The sequence below is a fragment of the Porites lutea genome, chromosome 4 (genome assembly GCF_958299795.1).
Source record: "Porites lutea chromosome 4, jaPorLute2.1, whole genome shotgun sequence".
NCBI classification, from domain to species: Eukaryota; Metazoa; Cnidaria; class Anthozoa; order Scleractinia; family Poritidae; genus Porites; species Porites lutea.
The window spans coordinates 42,631,700-42,654,730 of NC_133204.1; the positions used below are offsets into that span (position 1 = coordinate 42,631,700).

At 38.6% G+C, this 23,031-nt stretch overlaps 6 protein-coding genes across 6 annotated transcripts; all 6 read right to left on the bottom strand.

The window, feature by feature from the left end:
• Nucleotides 1-130: 130 nt before the first annotated feature.
• On the bottom strand, nucleotides 131-1,251 carry LOC140935759 (galanin receptor 2b-like). Its single transcript, XM_073385325.1, has one exon. It carries the CDS (start codon nucleotides 1,200-1,202, stop codon nucleotides 195-197), a length of 1,008 nt encoding a protein of 335 aa, XP_073241426.1. The 5' UTR covers nucleotides 1,203-1,251; the 3' UTR covers nucleotides 131-194.
• A 4,927-nt stretch (nucleotides 1,252-6,178) lies between these two features.
• Nucleotides 6,179-7,156, bottom strand: LOC140934711 (QRFP-like peptide receptor). Its single transcript, XM_073384288.1, has one exon. The coding sequence runs from the start codon at nucleotides 7,154-7,156 to the stop codon at nucleotides 6,179-6,181; it is 978 nt and encodes a 325-aa protein (XP_073240389.1).
• Nucleotides 7,157-8,416: 1,260 nt separating this feature from the next.
• On the bottom strand, nucleotides 8,417-9,382 carry LOC140934712 (QRFP-like peptide receptor). The gene has a single exon (XM_073384289.1). It carries the CDS (start codon nucleotides 9,380-9,382, stop codon nucleotides 8,417-8,419), a length of 966 nt encoding a protein of 321 aa, XP_073240390.1.
• A 3,327-nt stretch (nucleotides 9,383-12,709) lies between these two features.
• Nucleotides 12,710-14,077, bottom strand: LOC140935760 (QRFP-like peptide receptor). The gene has a single exon (XM_073385326.1). The coding sequence runs from the start codon at nucleotides 14,036-14,038 to the stop codon at nucleotides 13,082-13,084; it is 957 nt and encodes a 318-aa protein (XP_073241427.1). The 5' UTR covers nucleotides 14,039-14,077; the 3' UTR covers nucleotides 12,710-13,081.
• Nucleotides 14,078-15,324: 1,247 nt separating this feature from the next.
• LOC140934713 (QRFP-like peptide receptor) lies at nucleotides 15,325-16,811 on the bottom strand. The gene has a single exon (XM_073384290.1). It carries the CDS (start codon nucleotides 16,809-16,811, stop codon nucleotides 15,867-15,869), a length of 945 nt encoding a protein of 314 aa, XP_073240391.1. The 3' UTR covers nucleotides 15,325-15,866.
• A 2,542-nt stretch (nucleotides 16,812-19,353) lies between these two features.
• LOC140935761 (neuropeptide Y receptor type 6-like) lies at nucleotides 19,354-20,716 on the bottom strand. The gene has a single exon (XM_073385327.1). The coding sequence runs from the start codon at nucleotides 20,649-20,651 to the stop codon at nucleotides 19,668-19,670; it is 984 nt and encodes a 327-aa protein (XP_073241428.1). The 5' UTR covers nucleotides 20,652-20,716; the 3' UTR covers nucleotides 19,354-19,667.
• Between the last annotated feature and the right edge of the window lie 2,315 nt (nucleotides 20,717-23,031).

Here is a 23,031-nt window from a genome sequence, read left to right on the forward strand (position 1 = left end):
CCCGTGGATAGCCCTATCCCAGGCCCTATCCAACGTTGAACAACCAGGGCCTGAAATGTCAGCTACCTTCTCCTCGCGCCAACCCCCCAGCACTGGGTTGCCAGACGAGAGAGACGCCTGGCCGCGTTGGGCGGGGGCGGTTTGGAACGTAAGAGGCGCCTAACATTTTAGACAAAAAGGCTGCCGGCAGGCTTTTATGTTGAACGTTCACAGTACTGATCTAGACTTTGATTGCTCGATGTGTTTGGTGTGTTTGCTTGAATCACAGTCATGCTAGTAACATCATGTTCCCGTTGCCGTGATAAATGGCACCTCAGAACTCTTCGTAATACAGTTTTGAGATCTCCTCCATAGTAGCCGTATAACAAGGGATCCAAAGCAGGGTTGACGCATATCAGAAGTTGAGATGCTCTCCAAGCAAAATCAGGTGACGCCAAATGGAAGTAAATTAGTGTTCTTGTGATCATAAATGGAGACCAGCAAATAACAAAAGCTATAGTTAAAGCTGCAAGAGTTTTGGCAACTTTCATGTGTTTTTGATTTGACTCTTCGCGGGAATAGCTGTGTCTTGGCATTGCTCTATCTCGAAGGACGCGGTAAATACGGGTTTGTGTTACTATCATATATAACAACGGGAGAACAAAGAAGAAAGCTCCATGTAAACAATAGTATATTTGTCGTCCTTTATTTCCCCATGATGTATTAACGCAAACAACGTCTCCGTTTTCGAGTGTTTCCACGCGGTAGATGAAGATCAGAGGTGAACAAACAGCGAAGCACAAGATCCAGATTAGTGCCAATGTTGCGTATATTTTCTGTGACATGTCCTTATTTCTTGCATTGAAGTCGAACGGGTCGGCCACGGCCCTTAGTCTCTGATAACTAATTACTACAAGGGTACTGATGGAAGTTGTGTAGGTTGCCTCGATGACAAATCCCTGAAGTTTACAAGTATTGTCACCGCCTACCCACTTCCAGAAAAAGCCAATGATGTTGAAAATTGTAAGAAATATGAATACGAGATCCGCACAAGCTAAATTTGCCACAAACCACGTAAAAGTGTGATATTTTTTCTTCCTGATTGTCTTGTAACAGTTTCTTATGACCCAGGTATTACCAACAATTGCCAAGATGAAAACAGTGCCGTAAAATATACAAAGGAAGACTATTATGGCGAGCGGAAAACCGTCGCTATCAGCCATGGCTCATCAGTAACAAACGCGACAGTGTTCTAGAATGAACAGTGGTCGTGCTGAAATCATGATGAAAAACGTGTTTTTGAGAGTCGTATATCGTTGACGTGTTTCCGGAAAGACTAACAACACAATATTGCAATCTATTTTGATTTCGGAAGGCTAATAATACTCGAAGTTTCAATATAAGCTGGTTTGAAAGAAGCTTAACTTAAAACGATATTTAAACATTAAAATTAAGTAAAAACAAATGGAAATTTAACGTGTCAAGTAAAAACAATTTCAAACTTAACCTGTTAGACTTGGGATCATTAATTAAAAGAGTTTTAGTAGTCTTCATTTAATTCAGGCTATTTAACACACAAATACGTTTTTAACTAATTGCCACAAAGATAGGGGGGAGGAAGATCGCGTTGTGTAAGTGGCAGCCAACGTCAATTTTTGGAAATATCTGTTCGGAAGACGGTTTGAGATAAGAATTTTCGGCACATTTGTTATAAAATTTCCTGCTTGCCTGCTCCTCTTTTCGAATATCTAAAAATGATATAATTGCCCATTTTTAATGGATTTTTTACCTTAAGAAAGGCCACCTAGAATTTTCGCGGGAACCTTTTTTCTGCCTGAAATTTTCGAAAAGGTACGTTTTGATCGCTATAATTTTCGAATCACCAGGAAAAAATTGAAAAATTTTAAGGGGATAATAATATGCCTATATCTACCGTTTAAATACTAAAATTAAATACGTTTAACAATGCTATTTTTAAGTGGTTTTAACGACGACGGCAAACCGGTCTCCTGAATAAATGAATTTGCGTTCTTTCAAACTCTAGATCTTCCATCCTCTATTGCTAAGTGAAATTGGATTCTTATGAATTCCATCCAAGTTCAAAAAGAAAGCGAATCATTCGTCGTCGTGTGTGCACGTCGTCAGTTTTACGTCGCAATAGCAAATTTCACGTTGGGGTCTTGTGGTTGACGTCTAAGAAATATACCAAAAAGCGTGATGCAAGTGCAATGCTGTTCTTTTGCCACATGAATAAAAACAATTGTTCTTATGACGTTATCGTTGCCGTCGTCCTAAGCATGGTTCAAGATCCCTAGTGTTTCTCTGTTAGACTCGGCAGATAAAAATAATAATAATAATAATAATAATAATAATAATAATAATAATAGAAAACAACAACAACAATAATAATAATAATAATAATTAACAATTAATGAATGAGCCTGAGCGGCTGAGCATCCTCGGAGACCCAGGGGCAGATAGTGGGGGCGAGGGAAAGTCTAAACAGGCGGAAAAATATGGCACATAAGAAAAGTAAAGAACAGCGAGAAGAGCCCCTGGGGACAATGTCTTACCAGACCAGTTCCAAACGGTCGCCGCCGTTCTGGCTTCTGATTGGTGCCAGGAAACTTGTGTTTTTATCTTATGAAGAATTATGGAGATCGAGGAGGGTGTTATCCGTCGAGGCCGTAGGCCGAGGCGGATAATACCCTCCGAGATCTCCATAATTCTTCATATGAAACGAAAGCCGAATTCAATAATTGTTTTATTATTCATTCAAAATAATTCCTAGTTTAAAAACATGGCTAAAACATGCTTACCTCCATTGATGTTAAGTTCATCTTCGATAGTGCACGTTTAGGTTTGTCCAGCTCCCCAAATATTCTCCAAATAGCAGATGTCGCCCTTCGAGTTGTCTTCTTGCTGTTCTTGCCATGTTTTTAGCGATTTTTTCGCCTAGCTCTTACTCTTGAAACGAGTGAAACGACCGCCATTTTTGTTTCCACAACCAAAACAACTCAACCTCGTCCCCAGGTCTTCTCGGTTAACGGTGCCATTACCTGCACGAACGCTGCATTTTTGACGTCATTTCCTCGTTAAACACAAAATTCTTCCAAATTTGGTCATCAGTAACTGGTTATGGTGAATTAAACGTGTGCTTTTAGCCAATCAGAATCGGGGAAATATTATGAATGAATAATAATGGTTTATTAACACGTCCACTGGGTGGCTCTTCCCGGTTAAAGTACACCAATTACAATTAAAAAATAAGTAAATAAACAAATCAATTAAGTTATTTACAAATTATGTAATATAAAATCAAAAGTAGAAGCAGGATTAACAGAAATTAAAGTAAAAATGCGTCGATGATGAGTTACTCCATCGGTCAGTTGCCTCTGCCAGTAAACAATAGTCCATTTTCGAGTTCGCTATGACCGCTGAATTAAAGAAGTGAAGACGCATTTTTTACAGCCTTAGCCTCAATCTCAAGTAATATATTCACAAATTCTAACACGAAAGACATGTTTATTACTCTGTCTATTGTGTATATTCAAATTTCAAACACTTACTTGCCAGGTTTCTGAATATTTTACTTCACGGCGAGGCTAACCCTGTATGAATGTGTCGTTAATGTTTATATTCAGCGGTAATTTTTAATTCGAGACTGGGCTATTGTGTTGAATTTCAGGCCTTGGAGAAGTGTTTCAAGATCAGTTTCCCTATCAAACAGTTGGTTGAGTTACTCTTTTGTGAGAACAAGTACTTTTGACAAGAGTGTTTTCAGCCTGGGGCCGGATTCAAGAAGTCATCTTTTCTAAGCTAAGATGCGCCCTTAAGTATTGTCTCAAAACAAAAGGCTTTTGTTAAGAAATAATACCTCCAGAAGAAAATGCTTGATTTTATAGTTGAGCTTTAACAATCCACGATTTACCTTTAAAGGGGCTATGTCACCCCACACGCATGCGCGAGCCAATGAAAACAAACTTGAAAAAGACGGCCCAACTTTTTCAAGTTCTGTCGAGATTTTGGAAGGCTGTTTTTATCTGTCTAAATCTCAGCCATCGTTCGATAGATAGCGAAGTTTTGTATTAAGAATCGTTCTATGGTGATTACAGAATAATTTTTTGGCGTTATTTTGAAATTGTTTGCCTGTGGAATGTTTTTACGTGGATTTACTGTGACCTCTTATCAGCGGCCGTTGTAATGGCAGAGTTAATGACGGCTACTCCACAATGAGCGATGGAATCTTTGATGGAATCTTCCCTATAGTTCACAGAACCTTTCTATTGAGTTATTTTAGAGGCTGCTGGCCTTTGGATTTTTCTTGTGCTCAAAGTATGTGGACATATAATGAAGCGGCTATCGAGTTGGCGGCGGCCGTTTTTTGTAAACGATTACAAGAGCATCAGGCCATGAGTTTCGTGACGAAACTAAACTCCTGGCGAAGGAAACATTTTAAAATTCGGCTAGATTCCTTCTTGTATTTATCTGGATTCACAGCAAAGATAAACACGACCGTTTGCTCGTCCAGATTGTTCTCAACGGACTTAGAGAGGCATGTTAGTACGAGTTAGATCCTGTAAATGGCATGTTTTTGAACTGTTTGTGTTCGAGCATATTTTTGGAAAATAGCAGAGTTTACTTTCCCTTTTTATCAACGGACTGCTTATAGTGGAGTAGTATACCAATGATGCTTGGTTCTGTTTTTCTCGACGTCGCAGTGATTCGGCACGATCGAACAATTTTGCGCGATAATGTATGTTTCCCTACGATCAAAACAAAGACTTGATGTCTCTTGTTCTATCAGCATCTAAATTATAAAATCACTAGCGACAGACAAGTCTAATTGTTAATGATTTGAAACAGTCTTGGTCTTTATCTTCGGTCTAGCGTCTTTTGTAGTTCGTTTGTAAAATACAACTTCGATCAGCCTGTTCGATTTATTTTGTTGAATAAGACAATATGTTGTTGTTGAATTTTTGTTTGCGCTCTATTTTATAAATGGCATGCGTTTTTACTTCAAAACTACAAGTAAAATTGTCGTCACAATTTTATTCTTGATCTAGCATAACCAGAGAAAAAACGTTCCGTGAATTCTATGGAAATATCCCTTATCTAAACCCATTTCGCTTGTTAACCTCTCTAAATTCGGAGCCTTGGACGTGACAGAGAACATGGAGAAAGTCACGCGTTAAAAACAATAGAATTTTGACAGTTGAAAGTAATTTGCATAATCTCAGAGCGCATGCTCTCCAGCTGACATAGCCCCTTTAACCTCTGTCAACTCCATTTTAATTTCCGCCTCATGATCCCCGTTGCGTTGTAGTCGTCTGAGGTAATTAACACTCTTAAAGAGCGTCATGTCACTCCTTTGTTTGTTTAAAAGAAAATGTAGTTGACAGCTATTAATTTTTTTTAGAGTAAGAATTCAAAACAAAAATTGAAAGTTATGCAAAGTTGAAAGGACAGTTTACCAAATTACAGGTTATCGCTTTAAACTTGAACATTAGTATGACCTTTTTTCCATTTCCATTCTGCATCCTCATCATATCTTAACTTGCAATATCCTAATCTGAACAGTTTGAATGCTGGGACTACCGTATAGTACCCTATTTTTTCTAACGTTTTATTAATTCATTTTTTATTAACACCAGGAAGATAGTTACACGACCCCACAAATATGTATTGACTTCACTATAAGTATTTTCTAAACTAAATAAAAAAAAGTGTACAATGTATGTAGTACATACCATTTTCATAGACTACGAGCAAGCTCTCTGTTTCAAGTGGCGAGTGAAGCTAGCCGCGGTGGGCGTGACGCTAACGCCTAACATCTACTCCTCGACCAGTTGGAGAGCTTGCTGGTGTGGCCTCGATTGTTCAAACGTTGGATAGCGCTATCCACCGGATAAATCACTGTCCACTGGATAACGTAATTGGTTCTCCTATTTCTTATCCACTGGATAGTGATTTATCCCGTGGATAGCCCTATCCCAGGCCCTATCCAACGTTGAACAACCAGGGCCTGAAATGTCAGCTACCTTCTCCTCGCCACAACCCCCCACCATTGGGCGGTCAGGCGGAGAGACGCCTGGCAGCGTTTGGCGTGGGCGGTGTGGAACGTAAGAGGCGCCTAACATTTTAAAAAAGACGCTGCTGTTAGGCTTTTATGTTGAACGTTAACAGCACTGTCCTAGACTTAATTGCTTGATATGTTTGCTGTGTCTGCTTGAATCACAGTCATGCTAGTAACATCATGTTCCCGTTGCCGTGATAAATGGCACCTCAGAACTCTTCGTAATACAGTTTTGAGATTTCCACCATAGTAGCCGTATAACAAGGGATCCAAAGCAGGGTTGACGCATATTAGAAGTTGAGATGCTCTCCAAGCAACATCAGGTGACGCCAAATGGAAGTAAATTAGTGTTCTTGTGATCATAAATGGAGACCAGCAAAAAACAAAAGCTATAGTTAAAGCTGCAAGAGTTTTGGCAACTTTCTTGTGTTTTTGATTTGACTCTTCGCGGGAATAGCTATGTCTTGGCATTGCTCTATCTCGAAGGACGCGGTAAATACGGGTTTGTGTTACTATCATATATAACAACGGGAGAACAAAGAAGAAAGCTCCATGTAAACAATAGTATATTTGTCGTCCTTTATTTCCCCATGATGTAGTAACGCAAACAACGTCTCCGTTTTCGTGTGTTTCCACGCGGTAGATGAAGATCAAAGGTGAACAAACAGCGAAGCACAAGATCCAGATTAGTGCCAATGTTACATAGTACTTTCTCTGTGAGATCCTCTTATTTCTTGCATTGAAGTCGAACGGGTCGGCCACGGCCCTTAGTCTCTGATAACTAATTACTACAAGGGTACTGATGGAAGTCGTGTAGGCTGCCTCGACGAGAAATCCCTGAAGTTTACAAGTGTTGTCACCGCCTACCCACTTCCAGAAAAAGCCAATAGTGTTGAAAATTGTAAGAAATATAAACATGAGGTCGGCACAAGCCAAATTTACCACAAGCCACGTAAAAGGGTAATAGTTTTTCTTCCTGATTGTCCTGTAACTGTTTTTTATTACCCATGTATTGCCAACGACTGAAAAAATGAAAACAGTAACGTAAAAGATCCAAAGAAAGATCACAACGGAGAGTGGAAAACCGTCGCTTACAGCCATAGTTCTTCAGCGGTAACGCAACAGTGTTATAGAATGAACAGTCATCCTGTTATTTTTTACTACCGTCGTGTATCGTTGACGTGTCAGTTCCGGTAACTGGCAACTCAATATTTTAAACGATCTAACTGTGACGACTTCCTGAAGCTTATTTTACTCGAAGTTTAATATCAGCAAGTGCATATAACCTCAAGTAAATACAATATGAGATTTAACCTGATAGACTACTACTTGAAATCATTGATTTAAAATAGTCATTACAGTTTCACCGTAATTTAGGCTATCGAACATATATAAATATATTTTTAATTAATTAAGACAAATATGCCGTATAAATTAAAAGCTTGGCCAGGGTTTTCAAACTGAGAAAGAGGGAGAAGTCTAGCGGTGTATGTTAGCCAGCCGACGCAAGGAAGCGTTTTCGGAGTGCCCTGCCAGCATAGCCATGCTCGATTATGTTGTACTCGATTAAAAGACTTGTTTACCATTCTCTTTGTGTCGCTAGGGTACAGTTTCGAATCCAGGCCATATAGCCGTACGCTTGGTACAGAGGGCTCAGTTGTGACCAGAGGTTTATCAATAAACAGATGCTCGCGCGGGCTGCGGCAACTTCGAAGGATTGACGCAAATCAGGCAGAGCCTTGTTTTCTCCTTCTCATTCACGAAGACAAAAAGTGGCTCTACGAACTCGTGTCACCAAGGGGAGAAGTACAGGATCTCCTTATTCAATGGGAGATATATACATGTTCTTTGGAAAAATTATCAAAATTTCTTTAAATCTTCTTAAGTTTTATAATTATCGGAACATTGAAATTTATGCTAGATTTGCTTATCCACCAAAAATTAGGAATTGTCTTTGAAACATCTAAACCAAAAATTGCGTTGTGATATTTTTTGTTTTGAAAGGCCTTTTATTCGAACTGGAGACTATTTACTTTAACACCCTGATTCGATTGGAAGAATATATTAATGACTTTCAGGACTTTGCAAAAAATGATTGACCAAAAAAAAAAATAGTTGGCCTCTAAATTGTCTCCGTCCATGGTCTCCTGGTTTGATGTCGAAGGAAATCTGCTGTTTGATCATCTGGAAAGAAATGTTTTCTTTGGTTTCAGTTGATTTTTTTCAGTTTGTGCCTATCCACACTAGCCATGCATAAAGTTGCTTATTGAGACCAATTTTCTTTTATCACCAAATTACTGAAGGTAATCAACCCCTCAAACAGACCTTGCTTCCGTCTGTTTACGGCATTAATCATCTGTCTCAGGTCGATGTGTTTGATTGAAACACAGTCATGCTAGTAACATCATATACCCGTCGCCGTGAAAAACGACCCCTCAGAATTCTTCGCAATACAGATTTTATATTTCCACCATAGTAGCCGTACAGCAAAGGATCCAAAGCAGGATTAACGCATATCAGAAGTTGAGATGCTCTCCAAGCAACATCAACTGAAGGCAAATGAAAGAAAAGTAGGGTTCGTGTGATTATAAAAGGTGACCAACATATTGCGAACGCTATAGTTAGAGCTGCAAGTGTTCGGGCAACTTTCCTGTGTCTTAGTTTGATTTCTTCAGCTAAACTGCTGCGTATAGGCACGCCTCTTGGCTGAAGAGCGCTATGAATGTTTGTCTGTGTGACAATCATATATAATAAAGGTAAGACGAAGAAAAGTGTCCCATGCAAACTGTAATATATTTGTCGGCCAGTATCCCCCCATGTTGTTGTTACACAGACTATGTCGCCATTTATTTGTGTTTCCACGCGATATATGAAGAATAAAGGTGAACAAACAGAAAAGCACAGGCCCCAAATTATGGCCAGTTTCATGTATTTCATTCGAGCCCAGCAACTAAATTTAGCCTTAAAGGGTTGAATCACAGCCTTCAGTCTCTGATAACTTATGACAACAAGCGTTGAGATGGAAGTTGTGTAGGTTGCCTCGACAAGAAACCCATGAAATTTGCAAGTGCTATCACCTCCTGGCCAACGCCAATGAAAGCTGATAGTATTGAAAATTGTGAGAAAAGTGAAAACAAGATCAGCGAACGCCAGATTCGCCACGAGCCACGTAAAATGATTATGCGGTCTTCTTTGCTTGATTGTTGCGTAGAATGTGACCGCGATGATCCATAAGTTACCAACAAAAGACATAATGAAAACTGTGATATAAAGTATAATGCTGAAAACCAGTAAGATCAGTGGAAAATCATCCTCTTTAAATGCCATAGTTCATAAGGCAATAGTCGAAGCAGAAGGTTTGCTGCCATTAATTACTGCAAAGAACTGTTAAAAGTATTGATAGCTTTCTTTTTATGTCTTTTATTGTCTATTTGGCATTATTCGAAAGGTACGCTATACAAGTCTGTTCTTTACTTCAAGTGCTATAATAGTGCACTGAACCAGAGTCTTTGCTTGCTCCAATTACTGCGAAGAAAGAACTTTCCTTTTTAATTTGTTTCTTTTCATTGTGTTTTTGAAGTTATACGGAAGGTGTGCTATACGTCATGTATTATTACTGACAAGAACTGTTCTTTCAGTAATTACTTCAATTGCTTCCGGCCCAGGAAGATCTTGAACCAATCATTAATTAAAATTGAAAAACTGTCGTTAGGTAATAAATAATGATAACGACAGGTGAGTGATTAATTTTAGTTGTTTAACCCTCTCTTTTAATAATTTATTCTGACATATCTTATATATACTAATTTAATTAATAGGATGTCAAACGAATCCCATAAGACAAAGTACTGTAATATTTTTTTGTGTAATCATCCTCCGCTCAGTTGACCTCCAAAAATACGAAATACCATTTGGTACTGTTTCGGACGAGAAGTCGTTGTTTTAAAAAGTTCCTTTAAAGAAGAGTTTGAACTAGAGGATTAAATTAACACTAAAAAAATACTAATGTTATGTTATGAAGAATTTTGCGGCAGATCAAAGACTGGGCATCTTTGTATGGAATACACGGTTATCAAAATATATTGAACAGTCCGTGAGGACTGACCTCCGATGTTACATTTCTATCTATGATATACCGCTTAGGTTATCGGATCTGGCCGAAACATTTGACATGTTTTAGGACTTGTAGTTGACTGATATGTTAGTGCTATGAAACTTAAATTGATATCACTGGAGGATCTAGTACGTTTTTTTGGTATCTTGAAAATAAAACTTTGCGTCGTGCGATCTCGCCTTTCCACTATGCGAGTTATGCGGTAATCTAGTAACAAGCTTCGGTGTTCAAATTTTAGTTTCGACTTCCTTCCAGTTGTAAGGGCTGTTGACAAAGCAGTCTTGAGAAAAAGCGAAACGTGTCTTTCGACCTTCAAGTATGACGAATACTAGCTGGCTGGCCATTAACCTTCTTGTTCCAAGGAGTAACGGTGAGGCGGAGGGTGAGTGAAAAGTGAAAACGCTATTTTTCAAATAATAGCGAACTTACGCAGAAAGAAGACGGCAAACCTAGCGTGACAAGCGTGACAGTAATTTTGTTAGAAAAACTTTCCACCGATCTTCACCTCCCTTAAACAGATCTTTTTGTAAAAAAAACAAAAACTTAAAGATAAGTGAAGATCACGACAAAAACACGCAAGTGATAGCCCTGTCACGTTTGTCACAAAAAAATCGTTTTGCCGTCCCCTTCTTCCTGCCGTCCGGTTGCGTAAACTCACTTTTGACAAATCTGACTTCAATGATAACAGGAGAAATTAAGATTTGCAGTCCAGTAGGTTGACAAATCTGTGGCTTTAATCCTCGGGGTACGTTTTCATAACCCGCTGGCGTTAACCCACTTTTTTGAAAGAGGCAGGCAATATACAATCATTGTCGCTAGTCACTGTGACGTCAACGGATTGCCTTGACGTCACGCAAGACAACGACGCAGCGGCTTAGTCAGAAGATTTTTTTTCGCATGAGTGCAGAACTGAAAAAACAAATGCAAAAATATGCATAAAATATTACTCGATGAATGTCATCTGTTCTTTGTGGAGTTTTAGCAAGAAACTTTGAAACATCCGTTCATATTCTGACACTGTGATGAGAAAAAGGAAAATGTTTTGAAGAGAGCCACGAGGAGGTAAGGATGTTTAGAACTTAGAAATAAATGATTAACGAAACAGTTATTGATGTTGAATTCGGCTTTCTATTTATTTATTTAATTTGTTTATTTACCAACTTTTTCGGCACACAGGCCTGCCCAGAGGGAATGTGCACGAACGGGACTCAGGGTCTCATGGGAGGTGCCACACTACCGGGGTCTAAGAGCCGGCTACGTACTCTTTTCGAATAGTGATGTGGGTTCTTTTACGTCCCACAAGAACAAGAACAAGAACAAGAACAACAAAGTTTATTGAATATTGGAAAATAACTAATTACATTACTTTCCCACCCGCAAATAGCTTATAAACTAATCGAGGCGGGGGGAGCTGAAGACATATTACAAAACAAGATTTATATATATAAAGATGGACTAAATAAAAGTGAAGACACTGCTATACAGTAAATAGAATTTAAACTAACATTAAACAAGGCAAGTACATAACGATTACGAAGAGAGGCTAACCTAAAGTATTAAATAACTTAATAAGACAGGAGACTTCGACAGTAATCATCTTCTGACCGCAAGAAATTTAGTAATAATTCCTTTATTTTTTACGAAAGGACGAACGTTTAAGTATTTTAATCGAATATTAGGAATAGAGTTCCAAATCAGTGAAACTGCCGTGAGACGGGACCTACTGTTTTTCGTCCTTATCCGAGAAGATTATAAAGTCTAACCATTTGCAGATCTTATTACCAAGGCAGTACTTTCTTCTAAGTTATTTTAAGACCCTGTGTGTTGTTCCTGCCGGGGTTTGAACCCGCAGCCTCTGAGCTAACCAGGCGGCGGTCATTCTGCATCATTATTCATGATCATACTCAGCCTTCCCATTCAATAATTACTGTTAAATGATATAAAACTTATCCCTTGGTGGCGTTTGCATCAATCACCAGTCCAATATTTTTGTCATAAAATGCATCGTAATGCTGAAAAAACTGAAATTGTCAAAAACTGAGGCCCTGACCTAATAATTCCGTGTGCAAGACAAATAAAGCAGACTCTAAAAAACAACAACAACAAAAACTGTGAGTGGCCTGAGCCACACGAGAGGAACAACAGCTCAGACCGTTTTTTTCTGCGTGCCCTACCTTGCTACGCTAGTTTCCTTTTGATTACTATTATAACCTAACTCTTGGATTAATACATTCCTAGAGTTTTAAACTAATGTTAAGACGAAGAAGGGGATAATGTTTGAGACTGCGTCGTTGTAAATGACTGCGACTTAACCGAGCGTGACTTCGTGGTTATATCCGAGCCACAAGAAGGTTGTGGTCGTTTGCAAGGCATTTTCCATTCGTTGGGTGGTTGCACGAGTGTTTTCTTCACATAATCGCCATGTCGAAAACGCCATATTGAACTGCATCCCCCGTCTCCTTCTTTCGGCATAACTCCTACCCACAAGGGTTGCTTTTTCAACTCTCCCCAATCTTCCTCAGAGATAAAACCACGGTATTACGAACCTAAACAAGTCGCTTTAACTGCTCGCCTAGTAAATTTATGAAATACTCAACAGGACAGTTGCATGATGACGCCATTTTACTATAACTAGCAGAACTATCAGCTTGCTGTTTTCTCGAGCACATTAGAGCTATTGTTTTTTAAACTTCAGACTAATTGACAAATTAAAATAAGAAAGCAAAAAAGAAATGAATTCTGGTTGTTGTTGGTCAAATGTCGTCCTAGTGAAAATGGCCTATTTTTTTGTTGTGTTGTGTTGTTGTTATTGTTTTTATTTACATTTGTCTCAATGAGTAAGCTACACAACTTCACAAAAATAACTATCCTTTTGTCCATTGTAAATACGCTCACGGCACTCAATTTTCTCCTTATCTGGTCGATCTGTTTGCTTGAAACACAGTCATGCAAGTAACATCTGTATGTTCCTGTCGCTGTAAAAAATGGCACCTCAGAACTCTTCTTAATACAGTTTTTAGATTTCCACCATAGTAGCCGTATAACAAGGGATCCAAAGCAGGGTTGACGCATATCAGAAGTTGAGATGCCCTCCAAGCAACACCAGGTGACGCCAAATGGAAGTAAATTAGTGTTCGTGTGATCATAAAGGGTGACCAACAGATAACAAACGCTACGGTTAAAGCTGTGAGTATTCGGACAACTTTCCTGTGTCTTCTGTTAGTCTCTGCAGCTACAATGCTACGCATCGGAACCACTCTTCGCAAAAGAGCGCGATTAATTTTTTTTAGAGTGACTATCATATATACTAAAGGTGAAACAAAGAAAATTGCTCCATGAAAACTGTAGTAAATTTGTGGGCCAATATTCCCCCTTGCTGTAGTAACACAAACTATTTGTCCGTTTTTTTTAGTTTTCAAGCGGTATATGAAGACCATAGGTGAACAAACAGCAAAGCACAGGCCCCATATTATAGCCAGTTTTGAGAATTTCATTGTCGTCCAGCGACTAAATCTAGCATTAAAGGGCTCAGTCACAGCCTTCAGTCTCTGATAACTTATGACAACAAGCGTGGAGATGGAAGTTGTGTAGGTTGCCTCTATAAGAAACCCATGAAATTTGCAAGTGCTATCGCCTCCTGGCCAATGTTGGACAACGTTGAAAATTGTGAGAAATGTAAATAAGAGATCAGCGAACGCCAGATTTGCCACGAGCCACGTAAAATGATTAAATATTCTTAGTTTGATTGTCTTTTGACATGTAACAATTATGATCCATGTGTTGCCAATAACGGACATAATAAAAAGTATGCAATAACATATAGTACCGACAACCACTATTGACAGCGAAAGACCGTTTCCAAATGCCATAGTCAGTTATAAGTTCAAAAGTGCAACAAGACTGTATACGGTTGCGTTAATAACTATAGTGACCTGTATTGTTATCCGGTTTTCCTTTTGGTTTCCTTAGGTTTCTATATTGAATGTGCGCGGTATCAAGTTAATAAATCATTGTTTTTGTTACACTGAAGTACTCTCCTTGTATAAGTACTTTTGAGGGGGGGCGGGCGTGAAAGAGTCCGAAAACCGCAAAAACGCACAAACAAACATAAAAAAAGCAATAGCGCACCCGAAATAACCAGAAATGGAAACTGTTTGGCTTTATTTATCTGCAGTCCCGCAGTTTAAAATATAAATTCCCACAACACGTCCACATGGCATCTGGCATCCGGGTATTTGAAAACGGAGATTTTTTTCCGTCTTAGCCTTCCCTTCACGCGTAAACGACGTTTTCGGGGACCAAAAACGCAAGTTTTTGAAAACGGTCCCAGCTTGGAGTTTTTTTAAAACGCCGGCTTCTCTTTTTCGTGTGGACGGACCAAAATGGAGGTTTTTGAATACGACTGATATATGATGTCATATATAATACAGCGCATGCCGTGTTATGGATGCTATAGATATTTCCATTGCTTTACCTTTTTTGAGTGGACGGGTGAAAACGATTCCAATACGCTACGTGTGAACGCATTTTTTGTCGATAAATCAAATTTAAAAAAATGTCCATGTTCAAATATTTCCGGATACGCGTGGAGAAGCCCTAAGGTATGCAAACACAGTCCAGTCCTTGAGTAGAATGTTTGTCTCCGTCATGCCTAGTCATGGGGGTACGCATGCACGCGTTGTTGAGCTCCGCTATGTATTCAAAGAACTCAAAACGCCCAAGCCCCCTCCCCGCCCCCCCCCCCCCAAAAAAAAAAAGTTAAAGAAAAAAAAGAAAGAAAAAGAACCTTTCTCCAAAAAGCAGATAGCCATTAGTTATCTGCAATAGCTAAGTCTTGTTCCATTTTGTGTTTTTTTACGAGGATCAGACGGTCGCGATCGGTAAATTGAAGATGAAGGTAAATCGCGAAATACGGAATATTTTTAGGCTTCTCTCAAAAGCTGTAGAAATTAAGAGTCGACTAAAATGAATAAGGGAGCTGCAACGATAGATATTGTTCAAATGAGAGCCCTTAACACTTGTATACAAATCAGTGGCTCTCGATTAATCTCGATCGTACTGAAACAAACTACAACTTCAATTCACAGAGAAGATTTGAGTAACCCAGGTTTGAACTGTAATACAGAGAAAAACACTTTCGAGATGAACTGCAACTTGAATGTTAAGTTGATCTTTCATCCCTCAAAAAGGAACAAAACTTAGTTATTCCATGAGGAAACTGTAATGTCTTTTTACTTGTACAATTAGCTTCTGATCTGTTTGCCTGTAGCAGATTTTTGGATCGAGTTTGTTAAAAACCTAAAAACTAACTTTTTATGCCGGCAAGATATATACTTAACTTTGAACAGTAAATCTGGGAACAAGCAAGACAGCAGCTTTTGTTGTTTGTTCGAGCTCGGAAGCGAACCAATCTTACGGTTGCCAAAATTAACTGAAAAACTGTAAGTTTTGTTATTGCACACAGACTTTTATATTTAATACATTCCACTTGCTGGTGAATGAAGAGGACAAAAAAAAAGCTATGAGCTTTAATATAAGCTACATCACAAAATCTATTCTGATCAGTAAATGTCAGAAGTATCTCAGCTCTATAAAGCCGGAATTAATATTACAGTACTTCAAAACTTATAAAATGTGGGCAATATTGAGAAAACTATTTCAGGCTAGTTTTTATCTATTAAGAGGTTAGAATATAACTTAAAAAGTCGACGTGTTATCCGTTGTAACATCATATGCCCGTCGCCGTGGAAAACGACCCCTCAGAACTCTTTGTAATCGAGTTTTCAGATTTCCACCATAGTAGCCGTATAACAAGGGATCCAAAGCAGGGTTGACGCATATCAGAATTTGAGATGCTCTCCAAGCAATACCGGGTGAAGTTAAATGAAAGTTAATTAGTGTACGTGTGATCATGAAAGGTGACCAACATATTGCAAATGCTATAGTTAGAGCTGCAAGTGTTTTGGCAACTTTCCTGTGTCTTCTGTTAGTTTCTTCTGCGACGCTGTTGCGTACTACTTTGACTCTTCGCAGAAGAGCGTGATTTATGTTTATCTGTGTGACATTCATATATAGTAAAGGTACAACAAAAAAAAGTGTCCCATGCAAACTGTAGTAAATTTGTCTGCCAATATCTCCCAATGTTGTATTAACACAAATAATTTGGCCGTTTCTTGTTTCCACACGGTATATGAAGACCAAAGGTAAACAAACAGCAAAGCACAGGCTCCATATTATGGCCAGTTTCGTGTATTTCATTCTTGTCCAACGACAGAATCTCGCCTTAAAAGGGTCATTCACAGCCTTCAGTCTCTGATAACTTATAACAACAAGCGTCGAGATGGAAGTTGTGTAGGTTGCCTCTACAAGAAACCCATGAAATTTGCAAGTGCTATCACCTCCTGGCCAATCAGAGTAAAAGCTGACAAAGTTGAAAATTGTGAGAAAAATAAAAACGAGATCAGCGAACGCCAGATTCGCCACGAGGCACGTAAAATGATTAAATCTTCTTTTCTTGATTATTCTTTGGTATGTGGCTACAATGATCCATGAGTTACCAACGGCTGACATAATGAAAACAGCACAATAAAGAAGACTGCAGATAACCACCGTGATCAAAGAAAACCCCTCTCCAAACGCCATAGCTCATAAGGCACCTAATTAGTGAGGACCGGCAGCCAGCAGATTGTATAAATGCTTACATTTATTATTGACAAGACAAGAGAGAATTCATTCCCTCTTGTTATTGAAATGAACTGTATATATTGATAACTTTCCTGTCTCTTTTTTGGTACATTTATATAACACATACTCCATATAAGTAAGAGCCTTAAAAAATTAAAAAAATATCATAATACTCTCTCGCGTTAACTCCTTCATTCCCCTACTAAAGAACACTTTATGAACGTTCGTTCTGTTCTGATTTGGACATATTACTAACGGTTTTTGTCACTGCTTCCAATATTTCTTTCCCAAAGGATGGACGTTTTTGTAGGTACAGAGCACTCACTAAGTTGACAAAAACCGCAATATCCAAATACAAATCAGTTCCAGACTAATCGGTCTCCATTGATTTCCCTAAAGAACTAGTAGAGAGAAGTTGTTTAAAAATCAATTTCTCTTTGATTATGCATGGATACTGTTAGGAGAAAGTTTACATTGGTCACTTTTTGTACTATAGTTCACAATTATTCCGCCTCGAGCCCGAATGGGCTCTGAGTCAATAGCGGCCTCATGGGCTATTGATTCAGGGGCCATGAGGGCGAGAGGAATAATTTTTTTAGTAAAATCCAACTAGTTGGTCAAAAATATCGAGACAAAACAACTTTAGCTAGCGAAACGCGATTCACCCTCCATTGTTTAGTGGTTTTCAAAGCCGGCGCATTTCGCTACTAGTGCACTGGGCTAAAATATAGCCTAGTAGTAGCTCAAACAATCAGAACGCAAGATTGATTATTGATCAATTGTTGGATTTAACTAATAAGGGTTACACACTTGTTCTTCGTGCCTTTTACCGGCCAAAAAAGTATATAGCTTCAGAATAGACTCGAAACTTTTCACTCTTTCATTCTAGAACCAAAAGAACACCTGCGGTTATTTGCCGGTAAAGCAATAAAAGTAAGTATGGACCTCACGAAAATACGACGGCGACAGGAACGGGAACGTCAAAAACCACTAGGGTTAATGAGCAAAACAAGATCACTGCGAGTGTCTCACGCTTTTTTGTTAATTCTTTTGTCGTCCCTCAGTCAACTACCAGGTGAAATGGCAAACTTCACCTGGTATTTGACTGAGGGACGACAAAGAATTAACAAAAAAGGTTTATTTGGGAACGGAAACGGAAAGGTGGTAATTTCTTTTACTCTAGTCTCTGTCTGAGCTCGGACGGCAAAGTTTACATCGACGTCGCCGTTGTCGTATCCAAGAGAGGACGAAGGACCGTCAGTCCTCTCTTAGTAGTAGCTTAATTACCTTTGACAGTATTACAAAACATCGATAATCTTTCCTTGACGATCGCGAATGCATCGTGAACAAAGTTCTCTTTTGATAAACTGTCATTATATATAACAATAGTAAAGTTAAGACGGTGAGGCATTTACATTTCCCTGCTAACAGATGCCTAGAGGTATCTGCTAGCAGGGAACATTTTGTCTTTTTGTCGAAAATGGTTGAAGGTTGTTCACAGTGGTGAAGTGCATGCAATTATGCGTGTTCAAACGATTTAGTCACTCAGTGTGATGTAGATCGCTGCGTTTCGACTGCTCGTTCGGTTTTCCATTCGGTGGGAAATTTCAGAGGGATTTAGTGTGAACCATAGGCCTAACTGTAAGAATAGAGTTGAATTTTCAAATCTATCTAGCGTAGTGTGGAAGGGGCCTGAAAGAAATAAAAAAACATTTTTGAATTGGTTTGGTTTAGTGTGAACCGAATATATTCATCTTTTGGCGTTTCAAAATGTCAGTTCAGTCAGTTGTCGGCAATTTACTGGTCAGGATTAATCTAGGCGGAGGTTGATATGCAGCTTGTCAGGTTTGTTTTTATAATGCACTTCGGCAGTTTCTTTGATCCAAAAATTGTATAAGGGTTCCCCAAGCGATATTTGTCTTGCAATTTCTAGTCTATTCCAGCAGTTTCAATTTCGCTTTTTTCTCTTCACGGTCAGAAGCCATGCGGCCTCATGGAGTTTCTCTTCTTCTTCTTTTTTTTTTCGTTCAGAAAAAATGGGCTTCACTTAACACTTTTAAAATATCGGTCTAAATATTGGTGCTTTTTTTCTTGTAACGAAGGATTTTTGCCCTTGTTTTGTGCGTCTCCAGAGAAAGTGTCATTGTTTCTCTGTGTCAATACAAACTTTGTTCGCTCCATCTGCCAATTTCGGCCGCACATTATCTTCCCACCTATATCTCCTCTAATTGTGATAAATCCGGACAAGTAGGCAGGTTATTAGCATTCATTTTTAAAGCCTTGTTGACTGTTTCCCTAAACTCTTTCCGCTTAAAAATTGTCATATTAAAGAGGCATGAAGTAGGAACTGGTGTTTTAGTATGATGAACGACTATATGAATAATTTATCAACTACTATTGCCATCAATGGTCCCAACCTACACGGCAGATATTTCAAACGTTGTCCTTAAATAAATCATTTCGTTAAACATTAATTTATGAATTTTGAATAAAAACACAGAAAAAAGCTTTTTGTGACGTGTTGTAGCTTATCTTCTAATCTAAACACCCTTGCTAAGTTTTTAATATATATTTTTTTGGACGCGTGTTTAGAGCCTATCTTCAAGTAATAAATTGAAAAGAAACCACAATGAAATCGACAATAACGAATGCAGTATGTCAATAACAGTACAAAGAACAACAGATATATTCCTATTTGCAATATTTGTCAGTTGCGTCGGATGTAAAAGACCTGCTCCAATTCATAGTCATGTCTTTTTTTTTCCGGAAAATCGTCGGTATAATTTCCTTCAAAGCCATTTCTTTAGCAACAAATTAACTCGGAACTCCCCGCTTATTTTCTTCCTCGTCTATTAAAGCGTTTGTTCGAAAAATAGTCAGACTGGTCAGATTAGAGTCACGTCGTTGCATGTAATTGCAATTCAGCAGACGCCGTAATCCAGACTTGAGGTTACCGCCAAAATACCCATATAACAAGGGATCCAGTGCAGCATTTAGGCATATCAGAAGTTGGGATGCTCTCCAAACGAGACCCGGGGAAGCCAAATGAAAGTAAATTAATGTTCGCGTGATCATGAAGGGAGACCAGCAAACAACAAAAGCTATAGTTAAGGCAGCAAGAGTCTTTGCAATTTTTTTGTTTCTTCGATTTGATTTCTCAATAAATGAGTTGCTTATCACCTCAACTCTTGAACGAAGAGCGCGTTTAATCTGAGTCTGAGTGAAAATCATATACGCCAGGGGGGCAATGAAGAATAATGTTGCATGCAAACTGTAATAGATTTGTCGGCCATCATTTCCCCATGTCGTATTAACACAAACCACATCGCCACTTTGTATTTCGACGCGGTATATTGTAGCCAAGGGTGTGCAAACCGCTAAGCATAGAAACCAAATGATGATAATTTTCAAAAATTCTCTTCGTGGCCAACTACCAACTCTTGAATTAAATGGATCAATAATAGCCTTCAACCTCTGATACGTTATCACTGCAAGTGTTGTGATCGAAACGGTGTAGGTTGCCTCCACAAGAAATCCGTGAAGTTTACAGGTGACGTCGCCACCAACCCAACGCCAAAAAAAGCTGATAATATTAAAAAACGTTAGAAAAATAAATAAGAGATCTGCAGACGCTAAATTTGCCAAGAGCCACATCACAGGAAAATATCTTCTTTTCAGGGTCGTGTAGCAGGTTTTTATAACCCATATGTTGCCAACGATTGACAAGATTGAAACAGTGCTATAAAATATGCTGAGAAAAACCAACACAAAAAGCGGAAAACCATCGCTGGTCGCCATCGTGTTTCCTGATAGTGGATTAACAGCTCAACATGCATATACTTTAAGAAGACAACTCAGTCAGTAGTTTCACTCATACGTCTCACTTGCTTCCTAGTTGAAATGCTGGCGGGGAAACTGAAGACACCAGGCCAGGCCTAAACTCAACATTTTTTCCAGAGTGCTGTTTCACAACTTGATAGATCATTCTGCTTTTCTTCTCTGGCTCCAGTTTAAATTACATTTTTTGTTACGCATAACTATTCCATTTCCCCTGCCACGTCATCAAACTACAAATAAAAGCCTTATAAACCGGCTGTGTGTGATTATCTTTTTTGTTTACTTCACACTGCGCTACCTCTCGTGAATTACAGTCCTTGGACACGACTTGAATAAATAATCTGTGTCACTGTTTGACACCTGTGTACGGCTCTTTATTTGTTTTTTAACGAGGAAACTAACATGTTTTCCGTTATAGCAGTTACCTTTAGTTTAAAATACCTCTTGTTTAGAATTTCATTCACGCGAGAATATCTGTTTTCTGGTATATTTTTTTTGTAAAAAAAGAAAAAAGCCGTACTAACCTAATATTTACTTGTTCAAATAGTACTAACTTAATATTTACTTGTTCAAATAGTACTGCAAGTGTTTTATGGTGAAGGGAGCGAATGATGAAAAGTTCCTTTCTTGAAAAAAAAAAAATTAATAATAATAATAATTCAGCATTTCGCAATTATTCTGGGGTATCAACCACCTGATCTCAGTACAGATCATAAAACTTGCCTTGAGGGGGTATTGTTTGTAGCTATATATTTCTCTGCCCATATAACTTTTCATTTTCCCTTTAATTGTCGTTTTTTTTTCTTTTCTGCTAATGGAACAGCTGATGATTTTGGTAATAAATTTGTGTGTCTGTTTGTTTTTTTCTTTGTAATTCCTTTTATGCAGTTACACAAGTTATGTCGCCGTGGGAGGTAGCCTGCGTGGCAGGCGCAAAAAGGGGAGGGGGAGGGGGAGAGGGAGAAAAGCGCGACAGCTAATGTGAGGAGAATAGTACGTGTTCTCATCAAGTCAGTTTTAGTTAATAACAGCGAATTTTATGACTTGTCCTAATTTACAAGGAAGGTTTCAATGTCGAGATATTTATGTCAATTTTCGCTTACTCTGAGTGCCAGAGTTTTTTTCTCCTACTCTGGGGTGACGGTCTCGCCGCTGGTGAGCGAGAAATCCTCTGGCATCCAGGATAATTTTCACTTTGAACGCGTTGACATTTTTCAGGGCCCAGTAGAAGTCTGTCCTGAAATGTACGAACAGCTGGCTTTATACGTCTGAACTGGTCAAGTCGTCTGAGACTGACAAGTCGTCTATAATTTCAAAACAGGATAAACATATTTTAAAATTTTAAAGAAAATGTTCATTTCTTGTCTGATTTTGTCAGTTTCGTTTCTTCCGTCTGCCGAGTTCAGTTCCTAAGTCAATTTATGATTTGCTCGTCCAGAACAATATATCGCCCATATTCCGACTTCAAACCACCCCCAGACGAACAAATGGTTGAGGAAGTGTCCGATCAGACTGTACGAACACTAAACATCTTCTTGAATGTGTGAAAACGGCCATTATATTATAAGGTCATTTCTTTTGAAATATAATCTGCTTTCGCAGTGAGATTTTTATCGGACCTTACCGATTGCTTGTTTATACATCTGAAGGAACTTAATTTTGAAATACAAACGGAGCATCCTCATTAAAAAAAACTGTGTCTTGGAGCATTGGCAACTTGTACATGCATGGTTGCGCAATCATTTCTAACAACATCAATTTGATTACATTTATTTAAGACTACACTCTTGGAACATGTTTCCGAAATTTGTCTCTTTTCCTGCATTGGAAATTGGTCTATATTTATTCTAAAGAAAGAATGTTTTGGTTTGGTTTAAAAAAGAGTGGGAAAAAAGATGATGTTTCAACACTTGCGTTTTCAAGAAAATGACGATCTTCCACTCGGATTAGGGAACCCCTAAGTTACTCTTTTTACCAAGAGAGGATGGAGGACCTCGGACGAATTCCGGCCATTAACCAAAAAGTCGCCCTGATTTCTTTTAATGTGCGAGCGCTAAACACACTTGAAATTATGCACAGTAAGGATGCGCAGGCTTTTCCCCTAGGGCATTGATTTGTTGGCGTTTAATGTTTATTAAATGGTCATGAAAAGAGCCTAAATTTATTTTTAAAAAGAAAGTAATCGATTGAAGAACTAGTCAATTAATAGGTAAAAATGTTGACGTTTGAAAATGATTAATGAGTGAAAACTATTAAGCAATATGCGGCTGCAAATTTGTGAGTTATATAGTGTCTGATAAGTGAAGAAGTGGGCTAACAAATTATCAATAGCAGTTATGTG